General features: G+C 57.4%; 2 protein-coding genes across 5 annotated transcripts in view; one reads left to right on the top strand and one right to left on the bottom strand.

Annotated features, from left to right (window-relative positions):
* NIBAN2 (niban apoptosis regulator 2) overlaps positions 1 to 1,538 on the top strand; it is a 53,302-nt gene extending 51,764 nt beyond the window's left edge. Inside the window, 1 exon segment of the mRNA XM_042912357.1 lies at positions 2 to 1,538. Coding sequence (XP_042768291.1) covers positions 2 to 55 — 54 coding nt within the window. The 3' untranslated portion in view covers positions 56 to 1,538.
* A 1,626-nt stretch (positions 1,539 to 3,164) lies between these two features.
* LRSAM1 (leucine rich repeat and sterile alpha motif containing 1) overlaps positions 3,165 to 12,923 on the bottom strand; it is a 39,958-nt gene continuing 30,199 nt past the window's right edge. For 3 of the 4 annotated variants that reach the window (XM_042911859.1, XM_042911861.1, XM_042911858.1), the window contains 7 exons: positions 12,750 to 12,830; positions 11,135 to 11,230; positions 9,100 to 9,198; positions 8,326 to 8,457; positions 7,148 to 7,229; positions 4,899 to 5,047; positions 3,165 to 3,957 (listed from right to left, as the gene is read on the bottom strand). In XM_042911859.1, the coding sequence (XP_042767793.1) occupies positions 3,832 to 3,957; positions 4,899 to 5,047; positions 7,148 to 7,229; positions 8,326 to 8,457; positions 9,100 to 9,198; positions 11,135 to 11,230; positions 12,750 to 12,830 (765 nt within the window). In that variant the 3' untranslated portion in view covers positions 3,165 to 3,831. The remainder of the gene's footprint in view (positions 3,958 to 4,898; positions 5,048 to 7,147; positions 7,230 to 8,325; positions 8,458 to 9,099; positions 9,199 to 11,134; positions 11,231 to 12,749; positions 12,831 to 12,923) is intronic. The other variant, XM_042911862.1, reaches the window with a different exon arrangement.

Genomic DNA, 12,923 nt, shown 5'->3' with positions numbered 1-12,923 from the left:
CCCCCCCATCCACACCACCACCGAGGACAGCGCAGGGGTACAGACTGAGTTCTAGGCCGGTCGCCCCTGAGCTTCTGCTGGACATGGGTCACCCCCTCCAAGGCACAGGCAGGCTTGGCTCTAGGCAGGGAGCCCCGGGTCTGTGCCTTGGGGTGGAGGTCGGTGGGGCCATTGTGGCACCTCTGGGGCTGGGCAGGGGTGGCCCACCTGAGTCACTTTATTGGGTTTGGTCACACTTTGCTCCTGTTTTCTCTTCTGTGGCATGATCTTGGGCTTCCTGCTTGTGCTGGAAGCTGAGCACAGCTGAGGTGTACCCAGTGATCACTGATTCCCTGGGTCCTCCTCTCCTGCCTTTTATGGCCTCGGTTTCCCTCCCGGGTCTTGCCAGCCTTCTCAGAAAGATGGAGGTAGAGTGGTTGCTTGTTGTGTTACTTGGCCACTGGCTTCTCTCCCTTCTCACCAAGGGCTTTATCAGAACCAGGACCAGGGAGCACTGGGGGCCCCAGTGTCCTCCTCAATCCAGGCTGGGCCCCGAGAGGCCAGTTTGGGAGGGGACACGGGCCTTGTTTTCCATGCTCTGGGTGAGGGGAGGTGCAAGGAGGGGTCTTCCGGCTGTAGCCAGGCTGGGGCTGCTGGGTTGAGGGGTATGCCTCATGGAGGAGGAGGGGTGAGGCCGCTTGGATTGGAATGAGAAAGGCCCAGAATGTGCTGGTCTGTGGAGAGGAAGTGTCTCAAGGGAGGGAAGAGAGGGTCTGTGGGGAAGTATTGCTGGGAATGTCTTCAAGGCAGGCTGAGGCAGCAGAGGGAAGGCTGCTGGAAGTGGAGTAGGCTTCTGCACCCCCCCCCCCCCCCACCCCGGCACTTAGCCTATCTCCTGTCTATTGGCAGCCAGCCTCCCGGAGTCCCTCTGTCCCCCTTGCCTGTCTCGGCCACATGCTGCGGGTGGGATGGAGGGGAGCGCGGCCGTGTGCTCGGAGACGGGGTCTGCGGGGTGGGGATGGAGATTCATCTGTGGGCCACCCCCAAGGTACACATTGTCCACCAGGGGAGCCGAGTACAGCTCCCCAAGGCGCCGCCGGTGGCCCCTCTGAGGATTTGGGGTCAGGCTGTGGCTTGGCCGTTGTTGCCTCCAAGTCACCGCACCTGAAAATTCCCTTCTCAGATGCGCTCCTTCCACAGCGGCTTGTTCCTGGGGGTGAAGGTCTAGCCGAGGTAACTCCACCCTGGCAGCCCTGTCCCCAGGGACCAGGACTTCCTGTCCGCCCCAGCGCCCTCCTCCGCCCCGCACCCTCCGTCCCCTTCCTAGGGCAGGGGCTTCAGACCCATGGGACATACGGTGGTGGCTGGTGTTCAGGGCCCCCTTGGTCCCCCCCAGCCGGACTCTCCAGTGCCTCACTAACCTTCTGCCATCTCGTTCATGTGTTCAGATGCTCTCCTCTAGTGCCTTGGGGTTTTCTCAGTCGTCATTCCCAGATATTGTACTGAAAATATTATGCAAACTGGTTAAGCTTTACTAATCAATAAATGATTTAAAGCCAGTGGCCTGTGTGCGTGGTGCCAGCAGGAGGAGACCGGGGCTGGGACTGTCCCACAGCAGCAGTGCGCCCTGGCTTTCTGGGCTCAGTCCGAGTGCCTGTGTTACCCCATCTTAGAGGAAACCGGCCCCGAGAGAAGGCGTGCAGGGCATGTAGGTGACCGGCCTGTCGGCAGCTCGGCTGAGCCAGATCGGTGCAGGGTGCTCCTCGGGTAGCCCCTGGCCATGGTGAGGCCAAGGGGGATGGCAGCAGCTTGCAGGCCATGTGGCCCTGGGGCGTGCACAGTGGGGGTTGGCCCCTGGGCTCAAGCTGGATCCACAGATCCAAACAGCAGTGTTGGTCCTCAAGACTCTTCGCACAGCCTTTACCGAGCACTTACTGTGGTGTGTGCGCTTTCTGTGCAGGACCAGGAGCCCCAGAGCCACTCCGGGAGGGGGGTGTCCTCATTACCATTTCACCACCATGTAAACTGAAGCCCAGGAAGGTGTGAACCCTTGGTGGAGGTTATGGAGCACGGGACACACCCCCTGGCTTCCCTGGTGCCAGCCTGTCCACGGCGGTCTGTGGCTGAGGGCTGGTCAACGGGGCTGGGGTGAGAAACAGCAGGGACTATGGGGGCAGCGACCAGAGATTCAAGTGCAGTCTTGCTGTTGTCCTTGGCAAGGCACCACACTCAGCCTCAGGCTCCTCATCTATAAAAGGAGGGGGCGGTCCTAAAATTCCTTTCTCCCAGGGCCTAGTGAGGGGTCCAGGTGGTTCGGAAAACACTGTGCCCTAAGTAGCCCTGCCCACCCAGGTCTCAGTCTCCCCTCTTGGCCAAGGTGAGCCCAAGTCTGGGGCAGAGGGAGCCACCAAAGCTCCCCAGGTCCTGGGTGGGAGGGGATAGGGTATGGGAGGAGGCCCCAGCTCTTGCCTGGAAAACAGAACTCACAGGGGGCTTCGTCCTATCCTGTTTCAGTCCACAGGACCTAATGAGGCAGGGAAACAGAGGCCTAGGGGAGACAGGGCTCTGCCACCTCAGCGCTTCCAGGATTGCACCTGGGTGGCCACTGGCCTGCATCTGGGCCCCATCGTGTCCCAGGCTTAACGCATGGGGAAAGGAGTCTTGGAAGGCTGGCCAGGGTTAGGGGTAGCTGGAGGCAGAGCCCAGGTACCCTAATCAGACCCACCTCTAGCTCAAAGAAAGCTGTCCTCGGTTCAAAACCATCTACCAGAAAATGCACAATAAATGTGCAGCTCTACAGCAAGTACAGGTACATGGCTCCTTCTAAAATTGTACAATGAACAACTTGCACAACTGCACGGGTTTGGGAATCAAACCTCTGGCAGGCTCCAGATCCAGCACTGCCCCGTCCCAGCTGCCAGGCACTGGGCATTCAGCAGCCTCTGCCTCCACTCTCTTATGCCCCTGCTTCCCCCCAGCCCCCCACCGCTGTCCCGCCAACCTGCTCCGGCTGACCCTCCCTGTGCCCTTCTGAGCCCAGTCTGTCTGTCCACCTGTAATGAGGGGAATTTTGTTTAACTTTGCATTTGAGAATGCCTGTACCTCCTGCCTCCTTTTGCCTGACTGAGGTAAACCTGCCCCAGCCCGGACCTTGCCACCTCCCCTCCCCGGGCTCCTGGGGGCCCCAGTGATGACACGGAAGGAGCAGGCTGGAGGGGGATTTATTGACATTCCTGCTTTGGGTCTGCAAGCTGGTTGCCTGCCTGTGAGGTGAGATGGGGTGGGGTGGGGTGGGGGAGGGGTGGCTAGGAGGTGCACATCTGGACAGCAGGGGGACCCAGAGGGGGAGGCGAGGAGGGACCAGTGTCACTTGTGGCACAAGGCCTACACTGGACAACCTGAGGACGGCCCGGAGTGGTCCACGGCGACACCACACACCAGCTCTACCCCCGGCCTCCCCCACTTCTGGGTCGGGGCCCTCCTTCGCTCCCAGCACCCACCGCGAGGGACGGCGCTGTCCAAGTTACCCTGCAGAGGACCCTCCTGCCGAGGACCCCGGGGCTCCTGGAGGGGCGGGGACCGGCACAGAGGGCTGGCAAGCGCAGAGGCCAGGACACGCAGTCTCTTGCTCAGACGGAGGCTTCTCCAAACCCTAGACCCTGTCCTCAGGCCGCGAGTCCTCCCTTCCTCCACAGCGTTCACACCGGCCGCATCAGGGTCTGGAACGCTCCGCCGCCCTCCGGCCCCGGTGTGCGTGGAGGGGCGGGGCGGGGCGGGGGGCACCTCCAGGCTGTGAGACGAGGGCCCAGGGCAGAGGGGAGCTGCACGGGTCTGTCCGGAGCAGGCGGCGGCTCAGCCGCTGTGGTAGATGCGGAGGCGCTGCACGATCTCCTGGCGGCACAGCGGACAGGTGCGCAGTGGCTGGCAGCACTGCTGGCAGCAGCAGACGTGGCCGCAATTGAGGAAGATCATCTGGGCCTGAGGAGGGAGCGGGAGCGTCTGGGTCCTGCCCGGCCTGTTCCTGGAGGCTGGGCAACCTCCCCCGCCCCGCTGTCCTTTACCGGAAGCATCTGATACCACCCGATAGCGCCACGTGATGGTGGTCATCACCCGCCACCAATCCTGGACCCTCCGTGCCCTCCGACAGCTACACGGGAGGCCACATGGCGTCTCACCAGCCCTGCCCCTTGGACGCATAGACTGTCTTAATTGTTGCCTTTTTGTATCCTGATCAGCCCCTCGGTCTACAAACTACTCCCAACAGCATGGAACGGAAGCCTCGTAAGCATGCTTGCGCTTTGTTTCGGCATTTCCTCTTTTTAGGATTTATCCTGAGGAAATAATCAACTCCGTTCAAGGCTATTTGGTACAGCAGGGTTTGCAGGAAGAAACGTGGGGCCCAAAAGCAGGGGTTTGGTTCCATTTATCACCAACACCTCCCTACACATCATGCCATTCCCCGGTCTGTAAAGACCGTGGAGTAATTCAACTGCTAACATGCTTGCTTCTTTTAAGTAGGATCGCACTGCGGAGGGAGGGGAGATTTTATACGCTATGTTAATTTTTACAATAAGCATTAATTTGTTATAGATTTTTAAAGACAGCTTTTTAAAAGCCTCTTCAGAGAAAATTGTGCTGTGAATATTTAAGGACATGGGAAATTTTTCTTAAGTAGGGGGGAAAAGCCCCCTCTTTCAAAAAAAGAAAATAAACCCCAGAAAATGCTCATATTTGGGTCATAGGATCACGGTAATTTCCTGTATTTTTTGCTTTCCTGGATTTCCCAAAGTTTCTAATGAATACAATACACTTCTACCAATGAAAAAAAAGTGTCTAGAAAGAACACGAGTCTGGAAAGGCTCAGGATGGGTGCCGGCCCAGCTGGTGCGTGGGGGGAGGGGCTGCTGCCCCAGACTCACCTCCTGTTCCAGGCACACGACACACTCTGAAGTCGGCACCTCCAGCTCTGCCGGGGGAGCAGACGGGCTCACGGACTCAGGCAGCTCCTCGGGGGCGGTGGGCACCTCCATGGCCCCAGGGACCTCACCCTTGGGTGGGTTCAGTGGCTCTGTGAGGACCAGAGGGATAGGCTGAGCCAGGGTCATGGCCCAGTGATCCCAACCCCACAGGGGGTCCCCTCGCTCTGCCTGCCACGAGTGGACAGTGAGCTCAGGAGGGGCACTTTGATCTCACGGTAGGGGTAAGGGCCCCCTTAACTCTTTTCTGAGCCTCATTCCCTCCTCTGTAAGGCAGGAGTGCGGGGAGGCTGGCAGGGATGGCCACAGTGCTGGTTATCTGGGGCCTCTGACCCCTGACCATTCCCTGGATCCTTCATGGCCACCCTGCAAGAGGGCTTGTCCCTTTCAGGGAAGGGCAGCCACTTGTCCAAGACCACAGGGCCATCTGGTGGTAGAGCCGTGGTGTAGGAGTTCTTGGTTAGGGACTCTGCAGTGGATGGGGCAATGCTCTCAGCCCCTCCTCCAGGAGACAGGATGGGCCGCTGCCCTCAGGTCACCAGGAAGTAGGGAGAGGAAGGAGAAGCCTCCAAGGCTGTCCCCTCCACCCTTGCCCCTCCTCTGCCCTAGAGCCAGCATCCCCCACCGGGGTCCCAATAGGCAGGACACCAGAATCAGCCCTTACAAAATGCAGTCTCTTTCATATCATGCAAAGTGCACCCCATCCCCGAGTCTTCGGCAGCCCTGACGCCCATCCTGATCATGGCTCACATTTTTCCATCTACCCTATGGTTTGAAGGAGAAGTTTTTATAATTGGAAACATCTGAATATATATATTTTTAAGGCTGTTACAACACTAGGCTCTCTAAAGGTACCATGGCGCCCCAAACCATCACCGTCAAGGGGCTCTTCTATATGTAATGGGACACCTACCAAGTTCTGGGAGCAGTAAGAGAATGTTAGGAAAATGGCTGAAGGTCTCCTTCCCCTTCTGCTGCTGAGAGGAAACCATCCCACCCAGTCTTCCCTGCAGGTGGACACAGTCAGGAAACCGCCCTGGGGATGGTGGGGGACTGTGGGAGGCAGGTGTCAGGAGGGGGAGGGGCTCAGAGTGAAGGGAATCTTTGTTGGCAGGGTGGGTGGGATGAGGAGACCCCAACTCCTGATGTCAAACTTAACCTGACCTCCAGTCTGACAGCAGGAGGGATCAGGGTTGGAAAACATCTGCAAGGGGAGGAAGGTGTCTAATTAAAGGACTGTGAGTTTAGGGACTTGGTTAGGTTGGGTGTCTCTGGAATAAAACTGGCTAGAGAGCTGGAGCCCGAGGACATCACGGCGCTGCCACTGGCCCAGACACCTGGGGACCCAGGGCCTCCTCCCTGCCAGCAGCAGAGCTCCTGCCTCGCCCCTGCAATCTGGTCTGGCCACCCCACCTTTAGTCTCTCCCCCGAACAGACCCTGCCTTCATCCTTGTGCCAGGCCCGCTTCCCTTGCCAAGGCCCCTCGGCCTCTTCTCGAGGGAGGCAGTAAAGCTCAGCTGTACTGAGGTTTACAAACACTCGCCAGCTGTATGAGGTTACGGCAGACACATTAGCCCCTCTCTGCCTCAGTTCCCTCATCTCTCAAATGAAAGGAACAGCAGCACCCACCTGCCAGAGGTGCCATGACACGGTACCTGTAAAGTGGTTGACAAACGCCTCGTACCCGGATTATGCTCGGACACAGGAGATCCCCGACTCCCATCTACTCCTACGGCAACCACAGCACCTATCTTATCCGGGCCTCCAGGCGCAGCTGGAGTGGCTTTATGACCTGCCTTTACCCCTTTCACAGGTCACCACGAACCTCGTTCCACGTCCAACCACAGGCCTGCCCGAGGCACAGTGTCAGGCACTGGCTAGGGCTGGTTTCTCCCTCTACTGCAAGGATCTGGGTGTGTGGTTCCCTGTGTTTGTAGAGTAGCTTTAGGGAAGGTTCTAGGACAGGGAACCAGGAGGGCCTCTTCTGCAAGGAAGCTTCTTTGTTCCCCCATTTTTGTGGCCCGTTTTTTCCCGTTTGTAAATCCTGTTCCTTTGGGAGGGAATCTTAAGGACTGGCAGGGGCTAGGACCGGCCCTCAGTTCTCGTCCTGAAATGTAAAGAGGGGACGCCCCGAGCCACAGTCCACAAGTAAGGTGGGGGCCTCTGCTCAGGAGGTGTCCTGGCGTTGGTACCTGGCTGGATCCTGGCCGCACCCAACAGCTCCCGGACTCTCCGCAGGATCTCGTGCTGCAGGCCGGCTTCCGAGACGCCCACCTGAGCCAGTTCAAGGAAAAGCAAGTTATGGCCTGGGCTGCGCGAGAGCTCACTACACAGTACAGAGCCATCAGGACTGCCTCATGGCTTCTGGCACCTTCCGCTGGACACATGGAGGCCTGGGCCCCAGGGTCAACATGAGGCAGTGCAGCACCACAGCTATGAAGATGACCAGGTGGCAGGGAGAGAAACGGAGGCCCCAAAGGAAACTGACACTAGTAACAGCTACGGTTTAGCGCGTGCTTCCCCTGCGCCGAGGAAGGGACTCCTTCACCTGCATGACCGCATGTCAACCCCACGACAACCAGTAAGACAGGACCCAGGATCAGAGTTCACGGGAAGGGCCAGGCGGTTCCCGCCGAGGCCGAGCGCTGGAACCACACGGTCCCTTGGGCGGCAGAGTCCCCGTGCAGCCCTCCAGAGCCTCGGTTTCTGGGCCAAGGGACAGGCGACACAGCAGCAGAGTGGTAAACGGCATGGACTCTGGCACCAGACCACTCATGCTCGAGTCCTGGCTCCACTGTGTGACCTTGGGCAAGTTACCACCTTGCTGTGTCTCAGCTTCCTCATCTGAAAAATGACAGGGACGAGAATACCCTTCTGCCTGGGTTGTTGGGAGGCTTCAAGGTGCTAGCACTTGAGAAGCACTTAGAATAGCACCCGGCGCAGGCAAGCGCTAGAGATATGGGCCGTCATTATTTGGCGAGTCGTCATGTGAAGAGTAAATGAAGTAACGCAAGGTGCTCAGCTCTACCCAGAAGCAAGCAGGTTCGGGAAGTGCTGCCATGCCACGTCGCAACACCACGGCGTGGGCCAGGGCTGGAGCAGACCTCCAAGGACTTGTCTTGGGCCCACAACGTGAAGGTCCAATCTGAGTGGGTGGGGCAGCCCGGGGTCAGAACTCACATCCCTGGATTTTCTTAGGCAGATGGCATGCAGGGCACATGCAGGGGGCCACCTGGAAGCAAGTGGACCCTGGACCACTGGGTAACGGCAGACCTCACCAAGAACCCCACCAGAGTAAGTCGACTCTCGGCGGATCGGACAGCGGCCCGGTTCACCCCTCAACCTCCCCTGAGGGGCTGCTGCTTCCCACCTTGGCCAGGTCCCCAGGGCTCATCCGGCTCAGCGTCTCCAGGGAGATGCGGTGGTGGGCAAAGATGGGCAGGTAGTGTTCGGCCGACAGGTCCACCAGGAGGGCCGCCAGCTGGCGTTCCATGCCTTCTTCCTGCAGGACAGACCCACGGGGAAGCTGAGCGCAGGCAAACGAGACCTCGTTACTTACAATGGCAAACAAAGGCTCCAGATGTACTTAGGATGGGTTTCCTTGGTATCTTTCCTACAAAAATGCATATGGAAGTAGAGATAAAGGTACTAGGAAGCTCACTGCCACTCTATCTGGAAATGGGAACATGGTGAGCAATCAAGTACCTATCAAGAGGGGGCTGTTTAAAATAATGAGGGTTCATCCAGATACTAAATGCTATGCAGTTGTCTAGAAACACTGAGATGATCTATTAGGTATACGCCTGGCGAACTGCCCATTATTAAGAGAAAAAGCAATTTGCCAAAATTGTACATATAGAACGACTCCATTAAATTTTATTGAAAGGCAAGACAAAAACCAGTGTGTGTGTGTTGGGGGGCATATCCATCCCACCCACGGCAAGTGTCTGTAGGCAGCTCTTGTGGCCCAGCTGTGTTGGCCTCTGACCAGATGAATGCACCCGTCCTCTCTTTTCTGTCCCTCCAGGGCTTAGCACACTTGTCCCCAGAAATATGAACAGAAATAAACTAGAAAGATCAAGAAGCCAGATATCACCAAGGCACAGGAGGTCTCTCGGGAAGGGTGGGTGCCAGCGGCCCTTACCTGCAGCTTCAAGGACAAGGGTTTCTGGTTCAAAAGCCGTTGATACTGAATCAGCCAGTAATTTTCCTGCCTGGTTTCACTTTTGGCTTCTAACTCTGTCTGCCAGGGACAAAACAAGTACCATCAGCTATAAATCAGTAAATAAAAAGTATAATGACCGTGGCAACTGTAAATGATGCTCTGGGCAGGTGCAGGGAGTGGGGCGGTGTTTGGTAATTTACAAACAATGTTCCCAGCCACCATGGCCTCACTGTTTAAACTACTGAACGGGAAAGGCAGGAAGTCCCTCTACCCCCGTTTCTGCTGTGAGCAACCTCAGCCAGGGACCATCTGGGGGCGGGGCCTGAATCTGGGCTGCAGACACCTGGCACCACGCTCTGCAGGCCCCCTACTTGGGCTCAGGAGCTTGTGACAGGCAGGGAGACAAATAGGATTCTAAGGACAAAATGAGCTTCTAGAGTGGGCTTCACCCTTGTGACAAAGCTAAAGAATTAGACAAGGTACTGAAACAGGTTCCTTCATTCCCCCATGAACAAGCAGTCACCGAGTATTGTTCTAGACCACGCATGGTTCTAGGCGCTGGGGCCAGGGCTGTGAACAAAGGATACTAACAGCAACAGCGAATGTTTTCAGAGTGCTGCGTGCCAGACCCCACCATGCACCGAGATGCCATTTTCCTTAATTTGCACAGCTCTGGGGGGGGGGGGGGGTGCAACTGCACAGGTGAGGAAAGGGAGGTTCAGAGTGACCAGGAACCTGCTCAGGTAAAAGCTGCCCGTGGTCAGGGCCAGGACTTGGACCCAAGTCTGTTTTGCCTTAAGACTTGTACTCTGAGCAAGCCAGCCAGGAGCCAGGACTGTGGCCACACGGTGGGGGCCAAATAAGATGTGGGTTGCAGGACTTCAACACAGGCATTTCCCCCATCCCCTGGGGGCACCTGGCTGTCCTTTGGTGGTCCCTCCCAGACCTTGTGGAGCTGCTCCCCTCTGCTGGTCCCTACCCTCCCTGGGCTGCAGCCACAGCACTCTTCTGGAGCCCATGACCCTGACAGTCACCATCTGCTGAGGTGGTTCTTCCTTCCCTGGATGGGGAGTCCTCTGAGGCCCCTCGAGGGCAGGAGCACAGGACCAGAGCACATGGCAGCTGCTGCATGAGGCTAACGCGCTGTTCGCACGTTAATGCAACTTGCAGGCCATGGCAGTAGGGGATGGTGAGGAACAGGCAGCTTCTGACTGGCCTCAGCACATCACAAGGGCTGGTGGGGGGCTGTGGAAGCTGGTCTCCCTCTTCCCTGCACTCTGCAGGGGCTCTGCCCACAGGAGCTCAGAGGATGTCTGGAGCAGCGAGGACACCATAGGAGTGACCGAGTCTCTGAGCCCCAGCTGGCGGGCCTGGCCTCCGTCTCCACCACTGAGATGCCCACAGGGTCTGGTGAAAATGACCCCAACTTGCCACCCCTAAATGGGGCTCTGCCACTCTGACAATGTGCCAGCCTCAAACCCATTTGGGTACAGGGGACAGCTGGGTATCTCCTGTCAAAAGCCTATTAAACAGCCTGCCCTGGACACAGAAAGTCCTCTCCTGGGCATCTGCCTTGAATGAATACTCACGGCCATTGTCAATACTTAGCTACAAAGACAGCACTGCTCAGAAAAGTGAAAAACTGGAAGTAGCGTGAATTCTGGGCAAGAGGCTACGATGGCCCATCCAAACGCAGCCTGGGAGAGTGCAGAGGACATTTCAGAGACACGAAGAGAACAGACGCAGAGAAGCTAGTTCTAAAGGGACGTGCTCCATCTGAGGCTTACACAGAACATCCACGCACAGCTCGGATAAAGCTGCATCACAGTGTTTAGAAAACACACATCCAAATGTTAGCATTCGAGAACTCTCGGGAGGGAGATTCTTTTCCTCTGTACGTTCCATTTTTTCTCTGATGAGCCACTATTACTTGAACAAAAGCGCTTCTAAGAATGGCAAGTGTGTTTAGGGAAAGCGAACCCATGTGCGACCGGGACGCAGAAGCCGAGCGCACCAGGATTTCCCGGAGCTCTTCCTCCCGCTGCGTCTTCTCCTTGAGCAGCTGCTGGAGCAGGGAGCTCAGGGCCCAGCGCTGCTCCGAGATCATCTCCTGCAACACAAGAGCAGGCCCAGTGCCGCTGGAAGTGCATAGCTCTGGCGCCCAGAGTCCCCAGGGAGTGGCAAGTCCCACCCCTCCCTGCCTTTTCCAAGCCCAGCAGCAGGGACCCCACAGTGGGCCCAACTCAATTAGGTTGAGCGCTGGGGGACACAGCCAAAGGGCCCCTCTGTCTGGGCATCCCCTCCCCATCTTCTCCCCATGGGGGGTCAGGCCAGGCATGGGATCTAGTGACTGACGACAGTGGAATGGTAAGAAACATCAAACAAAGGAAATGATAAGCCACAGGTGTGTGGCTGCAGTCTCACGGACTACAGGCAGGGCATGTGGGCAGAAGCACAAGCAGGCAGGTTGGGGTGTATCCCCGTAGGAGTCTGGAAGGCTCTCACACAGATGGAGGCACATGCAAACCGGAGTGAAGCCCTCGCCTGCGTCTGTGTTCCACTTGTTTCTTACTCTTGGAAACCCACGGAGGCCCCCCCAGATGGGAGCCCCACAAGCTCGAACGGCCAGGAGACATGGGTACCTGCCAAGTACGGTGGCTGTGTCTTCTCTGAGAGCTACCCCAACCCCCTCCTCTCTGAGGGCCACAGCAAGGCTCCCAAAGGGCCTTGCGTTGGCGAGCTCACCCCTGTGGGGTGGCCCTGTGATGCAGGCTGGGCCTGAAGATTATTTCATTTTACGGAGGGGAGAAACGAAGGCCCAAGAGGGGAAGTGACCTAAGGTCACACGGCACACCTGTGGCAGCCCGCAGACCAGGACTATAGACCTTAGCATGCTTTTACTGAGTCGAGAAGCCAGGGGACAATTTAAGACTTGTCTGCTGAGGACAGACACAGGGACAGACAGGTGGCTCTGCTCAGAAGCCTGGTGTGGGCACAGGTCCTCACACCCCATTAATCAATCCCCTTTGGGCAGAAAGGGGTCAGAGAAGGGCAGAGTCCAGCCTTCTTCCCCTGCCTGCCCAGATCACAAAGCGGGACTACACTGGGAGAAGGCCCAGGTCCCGAACACACAGTCCAGGACGCCACCTGCCAGTCCCTGCTGCCTCCACACTATACAAGCAGGACACCGAGCCCAGGGCTCCCAGAGAAGCCACCTGCAGGGAGTGACACACTAACAGTTGGGCGCTTTCCTCCAGACATCCTTGGGACACCAAGAAAGCTCCTTCCCCAGAGGATGTCAAGCCCAGGAGTTGAACCAGCACCCTAGAAGCATGGCTTAGAGAGACAGGGAGCTCAGCAGTGACCCTCCTTCAAAACAAAGAGATGGAAATGGGTCTGGGTGAGCCTTGGCAATGAAACCCTCTTTCCTCTGACCCTCCTGCTGAGCAATAGGCTGACCTGACCCTAACCTTGGCCTGTGCTGAGCTCAGCCCCCAGGCTGTGCTCCCATCACAGTCACGGAGGAGACCAACTGCCTGTTGGGGAGCGGCTGCTGGGAGGGAGGCATGGGGGGCCCGGGTGGGGATTTCCTCTGGGGCGGGAGGGACAGGCCAGGGAACCCTACGTACCTGCAATGCCTCTGTGTCCAGGGACTTCCTCTTTACCTCCAGCTGTGTCAGCTGCAATAACTCAGTTTCTATTAACTTAATCTAAACAGAAGACGAGACAGGGTTTTTTTTTTTTAATTCACATTAACCAAGGTTCAAGTCTGTGCTGCTCTCTGAAGGCCAAGTGGGGTCTAA

Source organism: Panthera leo, chromosome D4, assembly GCF_018350215.1.
Source record: "Panthera leo isolate Ple1 chromosome D4, P.leo_Ple1_pat1.1, whole genome shotgun sequence".
Classification (NCBI taxonomy): domain Eukaryota; kingdom Metazoa; phylum Chordata; class Mammalia; order Carnivora; family Felidae; genus Panthera; species Panthera leo.
Note: the sequence above shows the minus strand (reverse complement) of the source record. Positions and strands in the feature narration are given on the sequence as shown.